Source organism: Schistocerca gregaria, chromosome 8 (genome assembly GCF_023897955.1).
Source record: "Schistocerca gregaria isolate iqSchGreg1 chromosome 8, iqSchGreg1.2, whole genome shotgun sequence".
In the NCBI taxonomy this organism is placed as follows: Eukaryota; Metazoa; Arthropoda; class Insecta; order Orthoptera; family Acrididae; genus Schistocerca; species Schistocerca gregaria.
The window spans coordinates 108,197,780-108,210,489 of NC_064927.1; the positions used below are offsets into that span (position 1 = coordinate 108,197,780).

At 42.5% G+C, this 12,710-nt stretch overlaps 1 protein-coding gene across 1 annotated transcript; it reads right to left on the reverse strand.

Annotated features, from left to right (window-relative positions):
* Positions 1–904: 904 nt before the first annotated feature.
* Positions 905–10,851, reverse strand: LOC126284294 (uncharacterized). Its single transcript, XM_049983124.1, has 2 exons — positions 10,013–10,851; positions 905–1,053 (listed from the first exon to the last, which is right to left on the reverse strand). The coding sequence occupies exons 1-2, from the start codon at positions 10,823–10,825 to the stop codon at positions 1,024–1,026; spliced, it is 843 nt and encodes a 280-aa protein (XP_049839081.1). The 5' UTR covers positions 10,826–10,851; the 3' UTR covers positions 905–1,023.
* Positions 10,852–12,710: the final 1,859 nt, after the last annotated feature.

The window sequence follows — 12,710 nt, forward strand, 5'->3', positions numbered from 1 at the left end:
AAACAGAATTGTAGCCATAACAGCAGTCGTCGTTATCGACACGCGTGCCTCATGTTTGGTTGGGAGTAGCGCCGTTGTTTACAATGAAATCAGCGGCACTGCGGTGTTTGTTGTCAGCGTATTCTAGCGCTCCTTTAATACATCTAGAAAAGCATGGACATGCCTGGTAGTTTGTTCATACCAATAGCAGTACTTTGTATATTACGCTAAAAGTCCTGATTAAAGGAATTAGTTCTCAAATCTGTCCGTATAGATTCCTGACAATAGTGGTGGTAGTATGTTGGTAACCCCTAGCTACTTCACAGGTTACAATTTGTGTTTTGTTGTGTAATAATTACGATGCCTTGCTAATAACTCAGCGTCAAAAAAATTTAAATCGCCAACATTCCTTTCTGGAAACGTATTGAATAGATAATCACTGACGGGGATAACAATACCTCGCTGCTTTCTTGAAAAGTATCTAATAATGTAGACTGTTCCTTCAGAAATGTAATCGTGGTTGGAACAATAGTAGAATGCATAAAGTGTATTTGTAGTTAGATTATCATAAATAATAATTTACTGTGCCCAGAATTCATTAACATCAACCAGAGTATCGCATCATACAATTTGAGTTCGCTGTTGACATTGAGCCATTCTTTTCCTTGTCTCAGCAGTGGAACACTAAAGACAATCGATAGCTATAATAAATATTTTTCCTCTGGTGGATGCTGACCAGCGGTGTTGCATGCTTCAGATTTGCCTCACCTTAGTTTCCAATTACTATGAACTCCTGTTATTTAAATCATACAACAGACTAATCCACATGTATTAGGGAAGTGCAGCCATACCCAATTAATTTACTCTGCAGAAGGATCTTGAAAGAAGTATCGTTAAAATGTGGAATAAAGTAATGTAGCAGGAATGTTGAAAGTTATGTACCCATATTTATTGCATTATTACAAGATTTTTTTCAGATAGTTGTGTAGAGTATTTCTGCTTTGTTGCCGTAACGAGTTTTCTGCCTCGCTGGGAAGGTAGGCTTCAGTCTTGGGGCGTATTTCCTGGCTGTAGCTGGAACAGAGAAAACAACAGACAATCTTAGTTAACCCGCACTTCATCACAAGCTGTCCATCTAATTCAAAAGTAACAGAAACTTAAAACAGACATCCTAGAACATATTTCGTGGAGACGGAAGCCCATCAAAATTTTATCTGTATTAACTTAAATATAGTCATAGCACTCTATAATAGAAAACTTCTTCGAAAATCTGCCTGCGATAGTAATGAAACAGAAAGATTACATAATACAATTCATATCATAACAATAAGAATACATTCAACAGAAAACTGGATAACAGAAAGATTTCTGCAGGCTTTAGTTAACAGGTTCGCAACTTTGTAGTTCAAAATATTTACCTAACTTCCTGTTATTCTGTGAAATGATTGTATGTATTTTTAGATTTTATGCCAGTGGTTTTACTGCTAATAGCTGTTTAAGAAACGCTTCAAAATGCTGTCTTGAGGTTGAGGAGAGAGAGAGAGAGAGAGAGAGAGAGAGAGAGAGAGGGACTGCCAAATTTAGTTTCTAGAACAACTCATCCACAGGGCTAGAGAAAACTGCCCTCCACCCTGTAAAGGACGTTTTGACAATCTGGATGATTCCGGAAGTCTGTTATGATAATAATCGTTGATTTTGCTTTATGGGTGCAACCGGAACAACAGATAGCAGATTGAACTAAATTATAGTATACAAGAACATGTAAGGTTATTAGTCCTTATTTGAATGTCATGTGACTGGTGTGGATTTATAAGAGAAAGTTTACAGATCCTTTTATTTCCCCTCGTTGACAAAAGCAAACTTTTAGTGCCTTGCACCTGCTAATTACTATTAAAAAATTTGTATGCCTGGTCAGAACTCGCAAATCCCAACAACTTGCACCAGACTCACAGTGCGTCCAACTTGACGTATGAACACTGCAGTGCTTCGGACGTGCCACTGTTTCTCTTCACTTATCCCACATGATCGTTTAGCAAGTTTTATCTGGGTGGCTATGTTTCGATTTAGGTGATATAATTGTTGTTTGTCTTAAAGGTATTGCATTTTAAGAAACTTTATTAGCGGAAGCGATTAACTTTATTTGTAAAGCATCATTATTGGTGACTGAGTAAACGTTTTTTCACATGTAATACGTTTTCAGATTTTGATTCATATGACCTTAATAACCGTTTTACAGAAACGTAATGTATGGCGTTTATTGTCATCTTTCACATCTTTTGAAGCCAACAGATTTCTTATGACGTTACAGTAGGAAAAAGATTTTACGTACACTACTCTCTTCCCTAATGTTTTAGAAGACATATTTTCTTGTAAATAATAGATTTCAGCTATCAGTCGTCCTTTTGAAATTTTATTGACAGATCTAGATTTCAGTTAGAAACTAGCCATTCTCAATGCACTATCATTTTTGTTCAATACATGTAATGCTGTTGGTCGGGGTTCATCCAGATTCAACGATTTACAACACCTCAAAGCTTACACAATTGTTGCAAATCCAATTTCCTTAGTATTTGTTCTATAAATTCTGTTTTCTCTTCCAACGGACGGGTGCCGACTGCTGAAATTGTGTGCCCTAGGTACGTCACGTCTTTTTTTCGCAAGTTACACTAATTTTCATTAATATTATCCGTTACCTACGTAGTCTACCAAAAGCAGCCTTAAGGTGAGCCTCATGGAGGTTTTGTGTAGCTGGAAACATCAGTATATCGTCGAGACAGGCGAAGGTGAAGTCTCATCCCCGTAACACCTCATCAATGAAACGTCGCCGCGTTTGAGCTGTGTTTTTAAGAGCAAATGACATACACAAAAGTTCGAAGGGTCCAAAAGATATAGTAACAGTTGTCTTCGGTATGTCAGCGTTTGCAACCTGTATATGAAGGTATGCCTCTTGACAATCTATGAAGCTGATGTATTTTGCTCCCACTAGTACATTCGTAAATTCACGAATATTGGACAGTGGTTATTGACCGGGTATCGTGTGAGCATTCAATTCCCTGTAATCACCGCAATGCCTCCAAATTCCTCCTTTTTTTCTCTATTAGATATAAAAGTGACGAGCATGCGCTATCATCTCTGTGACATTCCTTTTTCTAACATACGTTCGAACTCGGTCTTTCCGTCCGCGAACCTGTCTGGTGACAGTCCTCTCGGTCCAAAAGAGACTGTCTTCATGGGGTGAACCGTACTGTGTGCCACTGTAGTCGGCGACTGTGCTGTTAGGTCCATAAGCTTCTCTACCTCCGTCGCTTGTACCGAACCGCCACCTCTCTATAAGACCAATTCCCATTTCTTCTAGAGACCACAGAATTTCAGTGGTGATAACTAGGTGCGTACGGAAAATTCGCCCCTAAGATCGGTTCCGGCACGTCGACTGTTACAAACGTCCAGCGCCAAGTATTACGAAAACCTAAATTCACATCCTTGCCGCAGCTGCCGTACGCTGTTATCGGCCGTTCATTTTCTGCCGTGTAGCAAACTAATGAGCTGTAATTGACTGACATATCTCTGTCTACTACCAGAGTGCTTATGTCACGGTGTCTACCAGATAATAACATGAGGTTTTCACATCTCTTACACAGAGTCGTCGTTACAAGGGCAGACAGGAAGTGTCTGTACTTACAATCTCCACTTTATTGACGAAACGTGCCTAACTGCATGGTAGAACACACTTTGCTGCTCGTTGTCCGAACCGTTTGTGATACAGGATGATAACTGCTGAACTATATGAGACAAATTCGTCATACCTTCTGGAACGGTTTGTGATGGGGCATTCAAATGGGAACTAGAATGCTCAGTATGGCTTGGTTTAGCGACGAATCCCACTTCCACTTGGATGGGTTCGTCACTAAGCAAAATTGGCTGACCCTACAACTTATCTTAGAAGCTAGATGAAGGAAAGGCAAACCTACGTTTCTAGCATTTGTAGACTTAGAGAAAGCTTTTGACAATGTTGACTGGAATACTCTCTTTCAAATTCTGAAGGTGGCAGGGGTAAAATATAGGGACCGAAAGGCTATTTACAATTTGTATAGAAACCAAATGGCAGTTATAAGAGTCGAGGGGCATGAAAGGGAAGCAGTGGTTGGGAAGGGAGTGAGACAGGGTTGTAGCCTCTCCCCGATGTTATTTAATCTCTGTATATTGAGCAAGCAGTAAAGGAAACAAAAGAAAAATTCGGAGTAGGTATTAAAATCCATGGAGAAGAAATAAAAACTCTGAGGTTCGCCGATGACATTGTAATTCTATCCGAGACAGCAGAAGAGCAGTTGAACGGAATGGACAGTGTCTTTAAAGAAGGATATAAGATGAACATCAACAAAACCAAACGAAGATAATGGAATGTAGTCGAATTAAGTCGGGTGACGCTGAGGGAATTAGATTAGGAAATGAGGCACTTAAAGTAGTAAATGAGTATTGCTATTTGGGGAGCAAAATAACTGATGATGGTCGAAGTAGAAAGGATATAAAATGTAGCCTGGCAATGGCAAGGAAAGCGTTTCTGAAGAAGAGAAATTTGTTAACATCAAGTATTGATTTAAGTGTCAGGAAGTCGTTTCTGAAAGTATTTGTATGGAGTGTAGCCATGTATGGATGTGAAACATGGACGATAACTAGTTTGGACAAGAAGAGAATAGAAGCTTTCGAAATGTGGTGCTACAGTAGAATGCTGAAGATTAGATGGGTAGATCACATATGTATTGAATAGAATTGGGGAGAAGGGGAGTATGTGGCACAACTTGACAAAAAGAAAGGACCGGTTAGTATGACATGTTCTGAGGCATCAAGGGATCACAAATTTAACATTTGAGGGCAGTGTTGAGGGTAAAAATCGTAGAGGGAGACCAAGAAATGAATACACTAAGCAGATTCAGAAGGATGTTGGGTGCAGTAAGTACCGGGAGATGAAGCAGCTTGCACAGGATAGAGCAGCATGGAGAGCTGCATCAAACCAGTGTCAGGACTGAAGACCACAACAACAACAACCAACATCGCTGTTCAGGTTCTGTCTGTCCACTGTTTCCTAAGTGTGCTGCAGAGCCCTCCGTTCCAGTGATATTACAAACCTCGATGTTTCTCTGTAGCTCGTCTTTTAATTTCTGAAGCTGTGCAGTTTGTATCCGCCCATTGACCCTTGCGAATTGCTGCAGCCTGATACTTTTCAAACTTCGCTGCCGCTCAGTGTACTCGTTGTCTCCATTGTCGCATGAACTCTGTCGGTCAGCTGGAGATTACTGGTCGTGTCCCATCCAGCCTTTGTAGCCACCGCCGCCTTTACTGCCGTGGGGACCTGTGATGTCCAAACGCGCCGGAGCACAGAGTCCGAAAATTCTGCCTCTCTCACTATCCCCCGTAACTGCTTCCAAAATTCTCAGGGGGATCTGACACGTTGTCGCTCGCTGAGTCATACGTGGTGTATCCGTTGGTCTAAAGGCTTACTAAGCTTGCTTATCAAAATCTTCTTTAGACTTGTATGTTGCTGTGTTGTTGGTGAACGCCTAATTTCGTCATCTACTAATGCTGCCGCTCTGGCCCCCAGACTGTTCAGACTACTGACTGCTATCGCGATCTTTTCTTGATTGTTTATTAGTGAATTACAAGTGAACGCCAACTCTAACATCGAAAAGAAGAGTTCCTGTTTATCAGACGGGAATTGAGAAGTGCGCATCTTAGGGGCCGTCAAAATGAATCTTCGTTTCTCCGAGTTTCGTCGACAGTGGAGCCTGTCATGCACAAATCATTAATTTCTCCCGGCGAAACGTTGCCGTGCCGCGCTATATATGCATCTGACTGCGCCTCTAATCCGAACCCCGGTAATCCGAACATGAAAACTGACAGTCTAAGTATGGAAAACTGTGCGGTTAACTGCTGTACATACACACTATTTTAATTTACACAGTACAGTAAACATGTAGTAGAAAAATTAGCAAGTAACATTAGGTTTAAACAATGCATAACAACGAAAGAAAAGCTGTCAAACATACTAAAATACAAGGAACATTTTACCCCTACTTTTTTAGATGTCAAAAACTCTGTCATTGGTTTTTGGCTTAATGAAGGCATACTGTTATATGACGCATAGTTGGTTGCGCCATCGTCTCATAAACATGAAATTAGCAGGGGTAGCAGTGGGCTGTCGCTCCAAATAACGTAGCGCGAGGTCAAAGGCTTCTGCTGCATCACTGTGTGGCGCCAGCTCTCCTTTGTCGCTTTCAAGCTCATTGTCACTTCTGTCAGAGCAGTCCACTTCTTCCTGGTCTTGAGTCACAGCAGCAACTAAATCAGCGTCAGTAAGGTTTTCCACACATACCCTATCCGCTGCCATTCACTCATCTACGTTTCCTTCACTAGCTTCTTCACATCTAGGAATTGCCTGTATCACTTTTAGTAGATTTTCCTCTACATTTCCAACTAGATTGTCCTGAAATTCAACAGATGTCCACAGTTTTCTCGAATGTTTTCTCAGAGTATTTTCTGAAATATTCTGCCATGCCTCAGCGGCCCAATAAACAACATCCTTCACATTGGTCTTTTTTATTTCGTCCACTAAAGGAATGCTATCATTTTGGATCAGCTTTCTTAAAAACTGTTTTCTGTAAATCAGTGTTAATGTTTTCAGTACGCCCTAGTCCATCGCCTGTAGAGATGGTGTAACATTCGTCGGCAAAAACTTCGTCACCATTTCTCCATCACACAATTCCTCAGTGCTGGGGTGAGATGCCGCGTTATCAGACAAAAGGACGGCACGGGGAGAATAATGATTTTCGTTAGGAAACCGACGAACAGGGGGAACACACTGGCCGTGAAATCATTCTTTGAACAACATGCCATCCATCCACGTTTCTTTCTGGTTGCGATAATATACGGGCAGTGATTTTATGTTGCAGTTTTTAAAAGCTCTGGGGCCTGCAAGAAAATGCAATCAAAATACACGAAATGAAATTAAAGAGCAAAGGAAGTTTATTTCTTCGTAACATGTTGGAACGTTAGCGATTGTTCATAACATAAAAACAAAATGCGACATTCCCAACCGCAGTTCGTTTTCGTTCTACTGGTGGTAACCGGTTTCGGTTACAAACAATAGTCAGAAAAACGTACCAGGCAGCAAGGAGAGCCGGTGAACCGAGCTGATGTGCAACTATGTTAAGGTGTGTGTATCACTCAGCAGCTCTTAGCACCGGTGCTTCGTATAGTCTGACGATTTTTATAACCGAAACCGGATACCTCCAGCAGGACGGAAATAAATTGGAGCTGTTAATTTTTACTTTTATAAGAAGGAAATTGATTAACATGTTATAGAGAATAAAAGTGAAATTAACTGGACACTGATTCGATACGCCAACTTTTAAGAAGCATCTGGCAGGGCAAAATGTTCAAAAACTCAGCAGGTAGGACTAGTACTTTAGACACTTCTGTCAATGGAATTAACGGCACTAGGTGCAACCAGACGTAAAAATGGCAAGGGAACGAGAAGTATGGCTCCATCAACAAGCCGTTGCCTTCAGTGTCTAATGATGGTGAACGGGTGGCTATTCTGTAAAAATATCGCTTCGCTTAGCTTGCGAATGAGATGACACATCAAAGGAAGAGGGAAAGGTAACCAAAGCACAGGAAATGTTTAACGCTGAGGTAAACTGGTAGACCACTAGTGTTACTACTTGTCTGGCAGTACTGACTATGTAAGCCAACAAACGGCAGGCAAAGAGCAAATCCTCGCAGCCAGTAGAGACCCTCCATACCGTCAAGAAGTGATGTAACTTTCTTGCCAGGTGTCTATCGTTTAACGAGTTGTCGGTGGTGCAAATAGTATTCCAAATACAAACAGTTTTTCATCTACATCTTTATTAGTGTATACGACCTTCAACACTTTAAATAAGATGTTACAACAGCATGTTGTTAATAGTGAATGTAGCTCGAAATGGAATTTAGTAGTTTTAATGATTTGTAGAGCTTGAAGACCAATGTTTCAACTTTCATTGTAGATATTTTTTTTTAATTTGAAACTTGAGATATAAAATTACATAACAGATTGACAGCAAATAGTTGAATAGCACCCAAGCGAGGGAGACAGGTTTGTAGCCTGTCTCATTGTTATTCAATCTGTAAACCCAGCAAACAGAAAAGCAAACCAAGGGAAAACTGAGGAAGGGAACTAAATTTTATGTAAAAAATTAAGAACGTTCAAGTTTGTGGTGACATTGTAGTTCTGTCAGAGACGCAAAGGACTTGGAAGAACGAAATGCATAGTTTTTTGAGAAGAGGTCATAAGATAAACTCAAAGAAGTTAAAACAAGGGTAATGGCTGCTAGTCAAATTAAATAAAGCGATTCTGAGGGAACACATGAGGAAATAACATACTAAAGGCAGTACATAAATTTATTTATTCAGCTGGCAAAGTAACTGACTGTGGCTGAAGTAATGTAGGTAATATGAGATGCAGACCGGTGATAGCAAGAAAAGCATTTCGGAAAAATAGGAATTTGTTAATGTGGTATAAATATAAGTGTTGAGAAGTCATTTTTGAAAGTGTTTGCCTAGAGCGTAGTCTTGTGTGAAAGAGATCGTCGACAGTAAGCAGTTCGGACAAGAAGAGAATAAAAGCTTTTGGAATGTGCTGGTACAGCACGAAGCTGAAAACTGTATGAGTAGTTCGAGTGACTACTGAGGTACTTAATCCAACTGTTGAGAAAAGATTTATGGTACAACTTAACTAAAAGAGGGGATCGGTTGATGGGACGCATCCTGAAACATCAAGAAATAGTCAGTTTCGTAATGGAGAGAAGATTAGGGAGTAAAAGTTGTAGAGGCAGACCTAGGGATTAATTCAGAAAGCTGGTTCAGACGGATGTAGGATACTGTTGTCGAAGAGGCTTGGGAAGGGTAGAAAAGCACGGAGAGCTGCATCAAAAAAGCCTTCAGAGTGAAGACCACAAAAACAACAGAATCAAGAAGAAAGTAAATCAAATCTTTGCGAAATTTCCCATTCTGTCTCCAATCGTTTCGCAGATAATCTGGTACTTGAGTTTCACAACCAACTACCCGTCGATGATAATAAAAAGCCTGAGGACACTGATGTGATTGAAATTATCAAGTTATTGTTCGCTAGATTATGCAACTGGAAGAATAATACTTTCATGTCTTTAAGGTTTACGTCCCAGCTTTCGTTTGCTGTGTACTAAAGTCTTATGATGACTCCAAACGTACCGCTTCAGAAGAAGAGTCACTACCTTCTTCGCAGTTGCTGGTTCCAGGGGTATCAGCAATGTTAATTGCTGATAAATGTGTTATTGTAAAAATCATCGTAGCACAAGTCAGGGATTTCGAGTACGTATATTTTCGAAACCTGGGTTAATGAGACATGATACTTTTTCAAAATTCTTACGTTCAGTTCGTGCCAATTTTCATCCTATTTGCTTTTGCAGCTCACCTTATACGGTCACCGCTACTCTGCTGACAGCGCAGTCACCAGAAATGCGGCCAGAATTTTGGGTAAATAATAAAGATTTAATAAATCATGACTAGGATCCACTGAGACGATACTTGTTGCAAAGTGCTGGTAAAAGTATAGACTGAATAGTGTGGAGTAAAAAAGTATTTTCCAGATGAAAATTCTCGACAGCAAGAAATATTAGTAGTTCTTTTTATATCCGTAGCCCATCGTTTCTTGCTCTAAGCCTGTCTCCCCACGCTTCAGAAATTAGTAAGTATCCCAACAACTGAGAATGATATTTCGTGTCAATCAAACAAGAGTAGGACAGGAGCAAAATAGTTAAAGTGACTGCCTTTGAAAATGAAGATATCCAGATACTATTCACAGTCGGAGCTCAGGCGTAGACGCAAACACAGAAATGGTTTCTTCAGAAAGTCGGGCTCTTTTTTTCTGTGCAGCTCGAATCAAACTGATGCTTCGTGTGAGAGCGATGGGCGAAGGTCTGAGACAACGAAACTAAAAAAAATATGTTAAGTTCACACTTACCTCATTGTGCGGAACAGCGTCGGGGAAACTGCAGTCATAGGTTGCGCCACCCTGCAACTGTAGCTGAAAGTACGCCGTCCCATTCGAGATTGTACGGTGGGAGCACACGACACGTGGGCGAACGCCATCCACATGACTCGGGAGTCCGCTAATCAGAGAACGGTAGAGCCGTTCTTCTGTGTGTGTATCCCCTAAAGGTAGTTCCGAATAGACGCGAAAAGCGCATTTGAGTGGTTCATCAGCAATACCTGGCAGATTAAAATGGTAACGTTCTCCGATAGTACCAAGATGGCAAACGACTGTGGGGAATCCTGGGAACCTTAGGTACAGCATTCCACTGTCGGTCCGGATACGACATTTCACTGGACGATCCTCATTAGGGCGCTGCACTCTCAGGTGGAAATATTCGTCTGGCAGCTGTGAATCGTTAGTACAGTACATTCTGTAACCGGTAAAACGTACTTTCCGGCCCCCACTGGATCCGAAAAGATATGGTGCACTGTTTTGGATTAGGTTGAAGTTAGTGTGTCTCGTTGCGTTTCCTTCGAACGAACACGAATAGGACGAGTACCCGTGTGGCAGATCGAGACGAAAATCGTCCTGTGGACGGTCTCCGCTGACTCGATCGTCAGTTTTCTCAGGTTCACAAATGAGGGGCGGAGCATTGCCTATGAAAAAGATGAGCGCGTCTTCGGGCCTAGAAGGGGAATACCGGAATCTCGCCTCCGCGAAGTAGTCTCTAGCGTTGCGGCTGCAGGAGACTGCGGCCATCGTCAGCAGCAGAAGGCTGCAAGACATCACCGGCCTCTTCATGGCGGACTGAACTCTGGCGCTGCCCGCTCCTCACGCTCGAGAGGCCAGTCCTGTGCTATAAACCCGGCGTCCCTACGTCACAACCCTACGTCACTGAGTTAGTTTTTGTTTCTACGTTTGTCCGATGGCGCAGTTTCTTGTGAGCAAGTCTCGTGGCTGACGTCACCGCAGCTGCTGCGGCATCTGTGAGCCATTCTCGCCGCTGTCTCCCAGACTCTGTGTTAGCTGCCGTCCTGTGACTTTTTTCTGCTTACTGTTTATGGCTGAGTGACATGTGAGCACACGTAGCTGCTCGCTGACGATACTGTGTAACACTTTTTCAGAGTGAACTAAATGACATCACTCCCCAAGAATTCCTATTAAACCTCCATAAGCTTCGGTTGATGCAGGCGGCCCACAGTGCGTTTAACATGCTGTGCTTTGCTAACTCAGTTTCCGAATGCACTGAACCTTTCCGAGTTAATGTTATCTCACGTGCTACAATTATTGTCATCTGGACCAAAGAGAATCCTCATTACACAGTGGAGCTGGATAGGAACCCATCACACGTTATGGTATGGCCAGCAATGACATCACAACATCTTCTTGAACAGACTTCTGTGAAGGAAGCGCGAATGATGCAAATCGTTTCCACATTTTACAAACATGGTAAATACCTCAGCTTGACGGAACGGGCCTCGTATAACGCATACGGTTGAAGCAACACGGAGTGTGTGCTCAGTACGCTCTTTAAGTTCACGATTTCCTAAACGAACACTTACTATGACAGTGAGTAGGTCGTGGTTCATCAGCAACAGCAGCTCCTTTGAAATGGCCGCCAAGGTGTCCTGGCCTCACAAACCCCGACAACTCGTCATGGAGACTCATTAACGTGCGTGTATGAGCGCGTCGTTATGCTACAAACGAAGAACTGCGCAGCGCTGTTCAGGATGCCTTTCCCACTACCACATGAGACACGATCGAAAACACACTACTGGCCATTAAAATTGCTACACCAAGAAGAAATGCAGATGATAAACGGGTACTCATTGGACAATTATATGGTGCTAGAACTGACATGTGATTACATTTTGACGCAATTTCGGTGCATAGATACTGAGAAATCAGTACCCAGGAAAACCACCTATGGCCGTAATAACGGCCTTGATACGCCTGGGCATTGAGTCAAACACAGTTTGGATGTCGTGTACAGGTACAGCTGCCCATGCACCTTCAACGCGATACCACAGTTCATCAAGAGTAGTGACTGGCGTATTGTGACGAGCCAGTTGCTCGGCCACCATTGACCAACGTTTTCAGTTGGTGAGGGATCTGGAGAACGTGCTGGCCAGGGCAGCAGTCGAACATTTTCCGTATCCAGAAAGGCCCGTAACAGGACCTGCAACATGCGGTCGTGCATTATCCTCCTGAAATGTAGGGTTTCCTAGGGATCGAATGGAGGGTAGAACCACGGGTCGTAACACATCTGAAACGTAACGTCTACTGTTCAAAGTGCCGTCAATGCGGACAAGAGGTGACCGAGACGTGTAACTGATGGCACCCCATACCATCACGCCGGTTGATACCCCAGTATGGCGATGACGAATACACGCTTCCAATGTGCGTTCACCGCGATGTCGCCAAACACGGATAAGACCATCATGATGCTGTAAACAGAAACTGGAATGATCCGAAAAAATGACGTTTTGCCATTGGTCCACCTAGGTGAGTACACCATCGGAGGAGCACCTGTCTGTGATGCAGCGTCAAGGGTAACCGCAGCCATGGTCTCCGAGCTGATAGTCGATGCTGCTGCAAACGTCGTCGAACTGTTCGTGCATATGGTTGTTGTCCTGCAAACGTCCCCATCTGTTGACTCAGAGATCGAGACATGGCTGCACGATCC

Coding starts and splice junctions, on each gene's coding strand:
- LOC126284294 (XM_049983124.1), bottom strand. CDS start 10,825: ATGAAGAGGCCGGTGATGTCTTGCAGCCTTCTGCTGCTGACGATGGCC. Junction 1,054..10,012: donor ACGCTGTTCCGCACAATGAG/GTAAGTGTGAAC, acceptor TCTCTGTTCCAG/CTACAGCCAGGAAATACGCC.